The sequence below is a fragment of the Platalea leucorodia genome, assembly GCF_965183815.1.
Source record: "Platalea leucorodia genome assembly, chromosome: 11".
In the NCBI taxonomy this organism is placed as follows: Eukaryota; Metazoa; Chordata; class Aves; order Pelecaniformes; family Threskiornithidae; genus Platalea; species Platalea leucorodia.
The window spans coordinates 15,160,203-15,174,313 of record NC_138833.1 but is presented as its reverse complement, the minus strand read 5'-3'; the positions used below and the strand labels follow the sequence as shown (position 1 = coordinate 15,174,313).

The window sequence follows — 14,111 nt, the reverse complement described above, 5'->3', positions numbered from 1 at the left end:
GTTCCATGAATAAAAATATACATATTTCTCTATTTTCTTAAACTATCTGGATGGATGAACTATAGCCACCAAAACAAATACATTTTTGAAATATTGCAAACTGTAATTCACAAATGTGGAGTAGTTCAGCATCGCAATAGCACTCATTTATCCAACTGGGGCATTCCAGGAGATTTGGAAAACTGGCTGTCTCTCATTGCTTTGCTGTTAGAAGATCATATTTTATCATTTCTGCCATGCAGAAATGCCTTAAAACACTGATAATTTAGTTGTTCTTCAGCTACCTACAATTGCAGTAACGAGCATCTTTAAGAAATGTTCAGGATCTTTTCAAACACTCTAGTTAGAAAGATCCAAGCATCATTTCATCTTTTTCATACCACCACCAATAAGTGTTTGCAATGACCACTGTCACCCCCAGTAATATTGATAGTGTACTTATCTGCCAAGGATACGGTGATGTGATAATTTGTAATTTCTAACTAATTACATTTTACCCATGGAGAAATAAGGTCCTAGTTCTACAGATCTGAACAACGCTCAGCGTTACAATTCCCTCGCCTGGTCCTGTGGTGGCAGCTCTGAACACTGCTCATGTCTACAGAGTTTGTCACATCTCTTAGGTGTTCGCAGGATTGAGGGCTGAGCCATCACAGGAAAACTTCACAGTAAAACCATGTATAATTTGGATAAATGCATTTTTGGAAAATTTTGTAAAACATATAGTATTTAGTAAGGCTAGGAGGGGTTTTTGGTGCTAAAAAACCCTCTTTTTGTGCCAAATAAGCGGCTTCAGAGTACAAAATCTCAGAATGTGGTGTTTGCTGTACTGACAACGTTCAAGTTGAGTCTCTCTAAACCATACCACAGAAATACCCCAGTTAGGGCATCAGGCGGGTACAGGAGCCGTGATCCTTAAATGTGATGCCACAGTGAGGGATCATGCACGTAGGAAAAAAGCTACCGAACTTCCATCAAGAACTAAGTTATCTGTATGGACTAAGGGCTAATTTTTTCCAAGTATATTTTTAAAACATTTCATTTAGGCACTTTGGACCAAAATCCGCGCTCACAGCATGCACACAACTCCCACCTGCTTCAGTGGGATTTGAGTGAATACATCAGAGGGCAGAATTTGACCCTGGCTGGAATGAGTGCACGTTATTTTCATGAGTAAAGGATTTTAATCCTAAGAAGTGGAAACAGGCAGGCAACAAATTATGACCATTGTGAAGATGCTTATTATTATTTTCATGCACGATAGTAGCGTGATTTTGTCTGATGATCCTATTACAATGAGGGTGTATTTCAGAACTAAGGCCTTAATTAGTCCCAAAAATACTTTGATAATAATTTTACCCCAGTAGGTTTAAAGTTAGTGACTTGGCAAGTTCTACCACTTATTTCACAGTAAAATGAGTGCAAGTTTTTCTGCTGACTGGTTAAAATATGCAAATTACTAATAGCATTCAGGTACTCTCTTTTTTAAAAAGTTTACCAATTTAAATTAAAATACTTTTTCAGAGAGTATTCTTCACACTGATTTTTAGACAAAGCAGGTTTCTCACTAGACAAACTAGGTGTTTTATTATGACTTACGAAGTATTTGCCAAGTCTTAATTGGGGTACATCTCTAAACAATCGGTAAAACAGACTCCACTCTTGATTATACTGCTGCAACTCCTCCGTCTGGGGACTTACTTCAGTACAGAGGTGAGCAATGGAGAATTTTGCTCAGTTGTGTTACTTACACTAGCGAGGCAGGTACTAGATTGGGAACTGGGGGACTAGTGCGGAGGGTTTTTCTTTTTTCCCGTTTTTAATTGAAGACATTTCAGGTTGGACAACACAACTAGTTAAAAAACTAAAGGCTTTATAAAAGGCAACATACCGCATCTGTATAACAAAAGTATAACAAAAACCCCATTAAGAATGGGGAGGGTCTCCTAAACATAACAGTTATTTGAACCATTCCAGATGAGGTTGACCCTAACATCTTTTTTTTTAAAAACTTCAGGAGGACACCTGATGACAAGAAGAGTTTTCTTTATTTAAGGAATACAGTCTCCATCTGAGTATACATTTGTATTTCCCTCCTTTGAGATCAAAGGGCAAATTTGTCACTGTGGAATAGTCTCCTCTGATCTGATACTTGAATAATTTTCCTCAATTTAATCTAAATGCTTGGAAGTATTTTAGAACTTAATTTTGGTAACAAAAAGGCTTTCAATTTTTTAAGTACATGCATTCATATAACTGACGACTGCCTGCTGGCACAATATGCTCCCTTTATCCAGGTATGAAAAAAGCAACACTCACTGCAGAAGTGAACACTGGCATGAAAACAAATCTCTGCCTTACATTTGGGCTACTCGTAGTTTTCTCTGTACAAAATTAAAAACTAGTTTGTACATTGAGTAAATATTGCATGTGTTTCCAGTTCCATGTTTAACTGGCTGGTCATGCTATGTGCACTCATTTCTTCAGGTTTTACTTGTGCATGGTCTGTGAAAGGTTTTGAGAACAGACTGATAGACTGACTTTTAAAATGACCAACTACTTGTGTTAAAACTTTGACTTGCAGCAAAAGCTTGTTCTACACAATATTCTGTCTAGGCATTTTCCCAATAGCTTTAGTTACTACAGACCTTGTGGGCATGAGGATGTAATCATTTTACAGGAGCTCAAGTCTACCAATCCATTCGTTAATACTGCTACTTACACATAAGTTTACATTTTAATGGAATTGAAAGAATACATTAAAACGTAAAAACAAAAATACAATTCCTCTCTTCTAACTTTCTCTGTGCCAAGATTTCAGACGCTAAAGTATGTTTGATGGATTCTTTGTCTAGAATGAACGTGCCAATCAAATACTACAGAACAATACAGGAAAGGGAATAAACCTGCTCTAAAGATACTCAATTGTTTAGGAACATCAACAGTAAATCTGCTCTTACTACCCATGCTTTCCCTGTACATTGCTCATACTTTTATTTAAAATGTACAAGGTTGATAAGCAGTAAGTCCATATTGTTTAGCAGAATTATAAGACTTTCTGAAACCGACTTCTTAGCTGTTCTTTAAATATTACTATACTTCCACACCTGCTAGGGTTATCCAACTACTTTCTTTAAAAAGGAGCATGAGGGACACAGTATATAAACAGCCATGTAGCATCATGCAGATGATGCTGGACTGATTAGATGCACTAGAGATTTCACTTCCAAGCAGAAGGGAAATAGCAATTCTTAGTGCCTATAATGCCATTTACAGGAACATCAGCAGTAAAGAAACACTCTTCATTGCTCTGCACCAGGCATTTGCAGGTGGCATATTTGGGAATAAGTGCTGGAGAGCTGTCTTAGGTGGCTGTGCCACATCTCATGACCTCCAGTCTGCTGTGTCTGCTGCGTGTACGTGTCTGCAGCCAACAGCGGGACAGCCAACAGCCAACATGCATGGGTGTTTGCATACCTTACCAAAGTAGCACCAGTCACTAAGGGCTGGCACTTCCCTTCTGCCCCTAAAATCCTTTGGGCCAAGCCACAGCAAACCAGAAAGCTCCAAGCCAAGGGCATGAAGCACAACTGTCATTTTGGGTACCTGGAGGCACTACTTATGAAAGGGTCTTTACACCCTCCCCAAGGGCAGAGTGAGTGTGTAGCCCTTCCTGGAGGAACAACGGGGAGCGAGGGGTGTTTGCAGTGGGCAGGGGACGTGGCTGAGAGCAGTTTGGATGTGCACAGAGACCTTCCCCACAAGGCTGGAAGGACACCAAGGTCCCAGCTTCCTCATATGCAAGTGGCAGATGTAAGAACTGGCTTACACCTGGACTTCGATCCAAGAACCTGCTCACAGCCCCCAGGAGCCCGAAGCCGGGAGGCTCCCCATCCATGCACCTGGGCACTGTACCTACAGAGGCAGATGGGCGAGCTGCTTGAGAGCTCCTTGGGTCTTTGCATGATGCGTCTTACTGTGTGTTTTGGAAATTATGACAGCACAAGCGCGCACAAAATCAAATAAATTTTCATTTCAAGTGTCTCCATAATATCTTTGAGTCAATTAGCTGTTTAGGATGGTTTTTTTTCTTATTTGGCTTCCAAGATACACAGATGTTGACCTTGTGCAGGGCACACTATAAATTTGATCAAACTAGAGATCTTAACTGCCAATTAAAACAAGGAGAAATGGGGCAACCTTTACCCTGCATCGATTTAAAGGATAGAAGAAAGAAAAACCTGTTGTGGGCTTTTTTTTTTTGCCTAACAGTCAAGAACACAATTTTTGTTGCTCACATAGTAAACATCGATATGTGCTACTGAGGAGGAAGAGCTTGAATTACTTGCTTAAAAATGCAGTGTATTGAATTTATGTCTTACTTGTTCAATTATGGTAATTTGGGAGCACTTCTGACACTTGTGCAATTGTTCTACACAATATAAATTACAAATAAAAATACAGTTTGAGAATCTCAGCCTACTCACATTGGTGGCAGTTTATATAAAATTCACATTTTTATATATTTTATGTTCATGTATTATTTCATAGTGGGAAATGTAAGAAGTTATAGGCACGATTTCTATTATGAGAGTGACATCTCTTATTTGAATAGTTTAGCTTTTAAATGTCTGGTCTGTACTTAATCTGGTAACTGTGAAAGTTGATAGAGTTAGTGGCAAGTCAGTGGAGAATGGCCCATCATGGAATTATTAAAGCAGACAAGCACATTATCACTACAACAAAAGAACTTTACTGCAGTACCTTCCTCTCGCCACAGTATGTTTGCAACTGCAGCATCAGAAAATTGGGAAAGCCAGAAAATAATCAGGAAAAGAAAAAAAACAACAAAACAATGTCAAAATTTTCATTGTAGCAAATAACTGAATTAATACTCATGTTTACATGAACTGTTTATTTTGTGAAAACTGTAACATTCATTCGAATAAAATAATATCAGGAAAGATAGATATTTCTAAACACATTTGCTCGTTCTAGAGACAATTCTGAAACTTTGACATGGGAAAAATCCTCACTGAAATGAAGCGAACTTTAGCCTCTGCAAAGATCAAAGTCTTACTAAAGAGAAGATGTTACCTTCAAATGCAATTGGCTGTGATTTCCTGTACAGGTTCACTAAGCAAACATGACATCTTTCAGAAGCCCGAGACTGGCAGTTACAGCAGCTACACACTTTGCTGCATCATTTCTTGGAATTTCATGCAACTACATTCTCTCTTAGGATTCAAATACCCTTTGAAAGTACATCTGCATTTGAATTTCTGTTTAAGATACATCCAATTATTTCTCAACATACTGTAATTTCCCTTGCTCAAGTATTCAAGGGAAAACGACCGGTATTAACAAGAGTACATAAATCTATTTAATGAGGAATAGAATATATTTTCCAAAGAATCGCCATGAGAGCGCATATTTATGGTTAACTTCGTTTTCAATTCTTGCTCTATATTAACAGCCAGAAAAGTAGCAAAAATCCCATTTGCACCTAGCCTTTTATTATCACCATGAACCCAGGCGATCTCCCAAGTAGTTAAGACAGCAGAATTAGGAAGGATCAGGCCTCTGGGAGCTTTTCCATTGGGGCAACTAATCACCTCCTTCATTAATTGTGTTTCGGGGACAGTGCGGTCAAGATAACACTGCCACGCTCCTACGGGAGACATGCAGCTAAGAGCAGCTGGGAGAATATTTGTCTTTGAAGTGGAAGATAATTTCACACCAAGGGAAACCTATTTTGCTAGTTAGTGATGTAGACACAAGTAAAATAAATAATTCAATCAGAACGTTTTTCAAGCATCTAAATATTTGAGAACTTTGACTCTTAACTGCCTTTAAAAGAAGTCTTGTACAGAAATCAGTGAAATTTATTATCTGAAACCGCATATAATTTGACAAACCATTAGGTTTTGGATTCTTTTATATGTAAAACTATTGCCAATTTGTTACTTTAGTAAAGATGTTACCTGTACCCCACCCAGTACACTTCTGGCACATGACAGGCATCATCGTTCTGGACAAGGAGATTTTACCTTCCTCATGCGGTTCCTTCCCAAAACAGTATCCAATCCTCTGATCAAAGCGCAGACAAAATTGTCATTACCTTACGAGTAAGAGTCCAACATACCACATGCAACGGACTGGACTATAAAATTGCATGTATACCACCACATTTAAACACGCTTTAAAGAAATAAATACATGGAAAATTAAGCTTACGGGTCTTTCTTGCCGAATCTTCTATGAAAAGTGAAGATATGTCCTCGTCCACTCCCACCTCATTTTTAGCAATGCAGGTATAGGCACCAGTGTCTTCATATCGAACGCTACTGATATGAAGTTCACTTCCGTTTGCTGTAAGAAAGACATCCATAAACAGTGTTCCTCACTGCTGCTAATTGCTTTTACTGCCCTTAATTGCCTTTCATTGCCGCAGCCGCCCAGCAGTGGCTCAACGGGGTGGCTTCGCCGCACAATGTTTCCCCATACATAAATAGAGGTATTTGAGGGATTCTCATGAGAGCTGATGTTCCGCTTCTTTCCATTGGCACACACACACTCTGTGCCAGAAACAAACAAAGAACAATCCCAAGTGCAAACAATAAATTACATTTCATTTATTTCTTCTTGTTCAAAAAAAGCGCTTTGGCTTTAGTGGAGAAAAATTCACTTCAATTTTGCAATCTGTTTTTCATCAGCTCACCAAAAACTTGGGTTTGGGAGGGATCTTTCTACAGTTCCTCCTATTATTTTGCTTTCTGGAGTGGGACTGTTGCCTAAAGCCTTTGGAAAATTTTGAGATATTGCACCCAACCATGCAGGGACATCTGTGTTGCCAACACTGGTTGAGGGCTGCAATATACCACAGCCAGACTGGGGGGTGTCTGGGGAGGTTTTTTATGTTTTTACACAGGAAATTGCAAACAAAAGTTTTTGCCTTTCATTGTGTCTGTTGCACCCTCATTTGAACAAGGACCAACAGGAGTCAAGAGCCTGATTCTCTCTGCAGAGGTGAGCATGAGAAGATAGGTGAACTGCAGCCTGATTCTCAGCTGACTTGCATCCAATGTAGTCCTTATACCTGAACAAATAATTTAATGCATTTCTCTTCTGATTTGCACAGCTGTACACAAGAGGCAAGGCAGTGGAGAACCAGGCACACTGTCTTTTAACAGAACACCATTACCACTTATATCAATCAATACTGTATTTCCCGAGAAATTCACAGGAGAAAAAGATAGAAGGAAAGAACAGGGGTTCTGTAACACGATTTCCAACAACTGTGGCTTAGCGAAAGTACAAGAACTTCTAGTTTAAAGTGCAAAATAATCCTCCTTAATCCCCATCTACAATACTTTAATTAATCAAAATTCTGTTCTTACCTAGGAGCGTTAGTTGTTTGGATAGTTTTGGCATGATATCAATGCCGTTCTTTAGCCAGGTAATTCGGGGATTAGGGATGCCTTCGGCGTGACATTTGAGGCTTGCCGACACGCCAGGTTCCTGCGCCTGCGTTTCAGGGTAGACACGAATCACTGGTGGCACTGCGGGAAACAAGGAATTGGCGACTTTAAACTCACCTACCAGGTGCCACCCCGTGTCGGTGGCTTGAAAGTCGCTGCCTTCAAATGGCGCTGCAGAAGAGGTCTCATCTAAGAACTGGGGAAATAAGCAACATCCTGGCTTTCAGAGCAAGGTACAGTAATGATTTTTCTACAGCTCAACTTTGGGGGCAGAAAAGAGAAAATAATAACAGAAAAGAGTAAACTAATAAACCAACGCCAGGGAGTAACCTCGATATCTGATTTTGTATTTAGAATGTTCTTGCTTGTTCTTGCTTTCTTTCATTAAGTGACTGACTCAACTTAAGTAAAGTTGGATTAAAACGTAAGGCGGGGTACTCACACATTTAAAAATTAAAGCATAAACTCCAAATGCTCACTGAATCTAGTAAGGAAGGATTTGGAGTTCTTGCCTATTAGAAGTAGCATATTATTCAACATTTTAATTAAATAACCATCAGGAAATAGCCTGTACATTCACTACCTGTTGTTGTGAACAAATGAACTGTTTATAAATGACTGCTGTTTTTTTCTGGGAGGCTTTCAAAATGTGACTTACCTTGTTTCAGAAAGGCCCCTCTGAACTATTTAATATACTTCATTGGCAGAACTACTAATTATATTACCATTTCAGACAAGTTCATTGATTTTCAATCATGTTGCCTTCATTGCTCAAATCAACAAGGCTTAATATCACCCATTAACTATTTCTTAACAATTTACTCACGTACTTTAAAGAGAATTTGCAATATTGCAATATCTGTGAAAAATATCAGTGGGACCCCACCTCAAGGGACATAATAAAAGAAAACGTGAGGATGTGCCGTATCACGGCTGATGGTATTTGAAGGGTGTTCATGGACTGCTGTGTTTCATAATCACGTGGTCAACTTTTCTACCAGATTAGGAGATTTTGGGACTCATGATGTAACTGTTGAAAGGTGTCCAGTTTTGTACAACCACGGTCAGAGTCAAATGTAGATGTGGTATGTGGGGACCCAAGTTCTTCCTCAAAGAAAATGAGTAACCTCCGCTAGCACTAGTGGAAGATTGAGAATAATTTGCGGGGTTTTTAGAAAGCCTGAATGATTCAATAACAAACTTCCACTGGAAATCACTGGCTTAAGGTACCTAACTCACTGCTGTGTTTTTATGTCATTAGGGTCCAGGACTGGCAAAATTAAATTGACTTAACAGTTGCTTTAGAATAAAATGAAATCTGTGTTTGCAGCTTGCTATGTGTCAATATATCCATACGGGGATAGTTTAAATAATTACATTCACTAGCATATACTTTCCATCTTTCTATTTCTATTTTTTATGGGCCTTACCAGAGACAGATGTATTTTACTTCTGTCTTACCTACCAGCTGCCAAGTATTAACCAGAGCTGAGTCATCAGCTTGGAAGGAAATCAGCCACGACAGAAAGCCCTCAAGTCTACTTGTTTTTTATAGCTTTAAAAGCAAGAGATTGTTCAAGTGTAATCTGAGAGGAAATGCCTAGGGGCAACTGGAGAGACAAAAAAATGGGGACTTCTAGCAAAGGAATGGCTTTAAACTTCACCTCTGCACTGGAGGTGTGGATTTACTTCCTCGTCTTCTATTTCTTTTACTGGAGAAGAAAAGAAAGCGCGTTCTAAGATGCAGGGCAGTGAGTAAAACACCATGTAAGAGCTCTTTAATCAGGAGGTTACCAAAAAAACAAGGTTTGTTTTATTAAATTGAGTTTGCAAATTCTAAATAAAAGCATTTACTATAGCTTTTTGTCTTCTGTTCCTCCCATCGCTGTCAGGGTTGCAGCTCCTCCTGACTTCAGGAGGTGGCAGATCAAGCGGAAGGAGAGCAAAGGAAGCAATCTGCTGCTGGAGATGGCTGGCAGCTGTCAGCCACCCCTGCATTTATTTAAGTGAGAGTGCCCAAGCAATTCAGGGGGATAAGACTGAGAGTCAGGAGTTAAATTCTCCAGGCGCAATAGGATAAAGATAGTAATTTGTGTCCACTTTGACAGAATTTTATGAAGGTCCTGCACTCAATGCTTGCCTCACCTATGATTTGCTTGCTACTAGTAACATTTTTAGAATGAAACAGTTTAGGAACTGAGGTCCATTGAAAGTTTATGTCCATTGAAATCCAGACTCGTAGATGAGAGATGGTTTGTCTCCTACATATGCATAGGAAAAAACTTACAATACCCAAGCAGGTTAGATGCCCAAATCCTGGTGAAGTCAACGAGCAGTTAGTACTTAATGTCCCCAGGTACTTTCCTAATTCTCCAGACAACACAAACCTGCTTCTTCTAGTCCACAAGCAATGCTGACCCTCTCTGCCTGGGGGTTTGCCTGCCCCAGCCTCTTGCAGACAGACTTGTCTGCTCATGCTACATGAAAACCAGCTCTGGAGCAAAGCCTGCGAGGTCCCGTGCCCCATGCGGAGCTTTGCTCCTGCCAGGATACAGCTGCCTGCCTCCAACTGCCCGGCTCCAGGCGAGACGGAGATCCCCAAGCCGGGCTCAAGCCCTTCTCTAACATATCCCAAATCGCCAAAGGCACTCCAAGCCTAGTAGTGTTTTCTCACCCACCAGTTCTTGACAGAGAGAGAGCCCATCCAAGACATCACCTATTTAATGCTCTCAAAACCAGTTTGGGCTGATCAGGTTTTCTTATAATGGTTTGCTTTAGGCTTTCCTCTTCATACGGACACTCACGTCAGCCCTCCCAATGACTGCCACAAGGATCATGCTCCCTGGAAACAGGGGACTCCTTCACAAAGCAGGGTTTACTTGTATCTCTCTGTTTTTTGCTTCATACCATGTTAGTCTGCATGTGAGTAACCCACATATTTTACCTGCATAGCTGAAAACACAATAGATTTATATTGCAAAAAGTAGCTCAGGGGTCCTAGACACTGAATCAATGTTCTGCATGAAAATTAGCTTAACTTGAAATTATAGCAAGGTGTCTTTTCAAGAGTGATTAATAAGGAAACTGCTTGTCTTCTCCTTCAAAAATATGTGTGCATCTCCATTCCTGTCCTCTTATCATTTTCCTGCTCCTTCCATTTTTAAACATTTTATTTCTTCTCCCTTGTCTTACATAATTCATTGCACAGGTAAATTATTGCATGCAACTGCCTTGTGATAACAGCAAACTGCAGAATGCATTTTTATTGTCCTTGCTACAAATTAATACATTCCAAGTAAGCACATTTTACTTTAAACTTGCAAAGATTTCAGCTCCAGACTTTGGAATATATGGATTATCCTTTGCTATTTCCCTTGGTGAATATACATCATCGCTAACCATCACTGTGTCTGCAGCCAAAGGCAATATAAAAATGCTATTATCTTAAGCAAAGTAGGAAAAAAGAGGTATTCAAATAAGTAAGAGATTGGGTAGATTGCCTACTACTGCATACTGAGTAGTACCTTACTTGTGAGCAGACCAATTCATTACAATAAAACAGCTGAGGTGATAAAGCACATGATGAGCACAGACGGTGGTATCAAGCCTCAGAGACATGCATTGCTGCTATAGGACCTATATACCCCAAGGCTTAATAATAATTAATAAATTAATAATTTACTTGAGGTGTTTTAATCTTTCCATTTATGACTTGAAAGGAGTTTGCAGCATTATATGATTTCTCTTGAAAAGCCACATTAACAAAACATCTGTGTTTAAAACATCTCTCTGTTACTAGAAAATTTGTCCTATTGGACCCTTACAATTGGGCCGAGGATCGAATGGCTTTTTAAAACTGTTTTCAAGGAATACAATATTCCGATTTATGTTGATGTTTTCCAGAATGCAAGGACCAAGGAAAATGATGCCCTACACTCAGCAGTCTCTTGATTTGCAAACTATCAATTTTCATAGTAGATTACAATTTTATGAGATTCTTTATCCTCTGCAACTCTTTTTCTTCTTGAAAGTGATAAATTGCTTTTCCTCCCTATAGTTAGCGTGCTGTACACATTTCCCAAGTAATATCCATACATAGGAGAGAATATAATTTTCCTACTGTTCTTGGCTTCTCCTGATCACAGATACCAGCACTCAAGATGAATTTTTCATTCTTAAACTTTGCGCTGCCTTTCATTGTGTTCTTTTCTTCCATTAAGGGCCAGGTGTATAAATACACTGACTTAAATTTCACCACTGCTGTGAATCCTAACATTGGTGATCTCAACCCAAACCTACCACATTTGAATGTCACATGTAGGCTGCATTTCACATGTGCGCTTTATGCTTCTTGCCCAGAAGATGTGAGCCAGCAGTTTGAGGCGTTCATCTGCTGGCCTTCACATTTTCTGCCTAACAGGAGTCTCATCTCTGCTTGTCAAAATAAGCATCTGGATCTGCCTGTGCTATTTCTGATATTGTGAACCAGCTGATACAAAGGGAAGCACTGCACCACATTCAGTAGTTGAGCAAAACAAACCTTCTTTTCCCCTTCAGAAAGGCTCCTTTGGAGAGGATCTTTAGGCAAGTCTAGACTGTGCAATGCCTGATGCTGAGTCAGACAACGTGGAGTTGCTTTTAGCATTGCATTGCAGCCTGGTTAAACAGCCCAAGCACAGCGTTGCACGCACGTGGCTGGGTTGCACGGCACAGGCACAGCAGCAAGCATCAGCAAGGACACTGCTTGCCTGCCATGGACAAGCGCGTGCCCGTCTTCCAGCAGGATTTGACTGCGATGAAGTAAATTTACTGTCCTTGGGGAAGAGAAGAAACAACCATGACAATATACTGGGATGAAAGCAAGGCTTTCTATGGGTAAACTTTTGATAAATTTGATTCATCTGTAGTACATTCAACTAGAGCTCTGAAACCCAGAAACTTTAAATTTTTGTCAAAATTGGGCTCCAAGCTTTCTATTTAAGCTTGTATTTCCTAAGTTCCTTATCATCTAATCAATGAGCTGTTACAAGGCAGTGTTATGTTCTGAAAAGAGACAAAGGAGAAAGTACGATAAAGAGAATATGTTGGATAAAATCATATGAAGAGGGTGCATATAACTAGGACCAGAGTCTTTTACAGAGAAAAATGCAATAAAAGGAAAATAATTTGTAAGCTGGACTTATGGGCCTCAGTGGGAACAGTAAGCCAGGGCCCAGGCGGTACAAAAAGGATCAAAGGACACTGGAAGAGTTACTGCAGCTTTGAAAAACACTGAATTAACTGAGACACAGTCTAAAAGTTGGGACCTGCTTGTACAGACACAGTGAGCTTGACAAGGGTGGGGGATAAATCCTTTTACTTTTGGTTGGTTCTTCTTTCTCTACTCTTTCCTAATAGAGAAACTTGGAGTTTTCTCTATTAAAAAGAGAGAAAAAAAAATCTGTGTTTTTGAATTTAAAATTGTATCAGTCCCTCCCTGGAGGAGACAGGCGAGCAGATACACCTGAGCTCTGGCTGACTTGGTTCTGTCACATTCTGTTACAGTTTTAGTCCAATACAGAAAAGCAACAAAAAACCTCCTGTGTTGAAGATGGAGTTTTTACTTTGATACCGACAGACAGAGACAATCCCCAGCGCTGAACAGAGCCCATCAACTATACTTAGATTCTCGGCATCTTCACTCAATTCAGCTCAGCTCAGTTTCTTCCCTTTACTCCTGTCAAGAGAAATTCCTCAATTTGTCCTTTAAGTTATTAAAAACCGAGAAGGATTTCCTGAGCAGGGCTCTGCCTTGGGAACCGCACCATGCATCTGAAGGCAAGCAATGTTGTCCTGTCATCTGTGCTGTTGCTGGAGGAAGCCACGACACAGGCAGAAAAGGAGAGAATTTAGTGATGTGGGCAGTCAGCCAGCCACGTCAAAAACTGCAAAACCCTGGCTTTGCAAAGCCTAATGGCTCATATGGGAATATCATATGGTGTAAGACAAAGATTTCTAGACCCTGCAGTGTTTTCTAGCAATCCAGGGTTGACACCAGAATGCATGGCATTTTTTGCAGTATTTAGTGACTATATAGCAACATTAAAAAGCCAACATGGATAGTGTTTTTTTTGTATAACAATGTTCTTGTATTAATAAGAAGAACCACATGCAGCTGTGGTGTGAAACTTCCATTTTAAAAGAAAATGGGATCTTTCAACAACAAGTTAAATCTAAGTGGCAGGCATGAGTATGAAATGATTCAACCCCTCCCCAAGCTCCGTCTAGCTTTCCTCTCATTCTGGTTTTAGTTTCAAAGCCTTTGGGCCTTATATTCTCAGTGATGATAAAGTCTACATTGTTGTCTGCCAACTAAACTCCATTCAGGCCTCATAATGTATCACATAATACACACAGGATTAAGTTGTTAGCTTGTGTTTCTCTCAACTGCCATTCATCAAACAAATAGCACTTTGAGGAAGGAAACCTGTTTTCCCAGCTGCAGCATGCACAATCTAGTTATCCACATTGCTGAGACTTTACGGTTTACTATCTCAAAAGATGACAAATTATTATGTAGAAACATTAAGTCAGTTTTCATTCAAATCAACTGGGTGCTTCGTGCTCTCCTCCTGCTACTCGCTGTGGGTGG

At 39.8% G+C, this 14,111-nt stretch overlaps 1 protein-coding gene across 1 annotated transcript in view; it reads right to left on the bottom strand.

The window, feature by feature from the left end:
- FSTL4 (follistatin like 4) overlaps positions 1-14,111 on the bottom strand; it is a gene marked incomplete at both ends in the record, with an annotated part of 237,664 nt that overhangs the window by 11,317 nt on the left and 212,236 nt on the right. Inside the window, 2 exon segments of the mRNA XM_082323870.1 lie at positions 6,237-6,371; positions 7,400-7,561. Of these exon segments, the coding sequence (XP_082179996.1) occupies positions 6,237-6,371; positions 7,400-7,561 (297 nt within the window).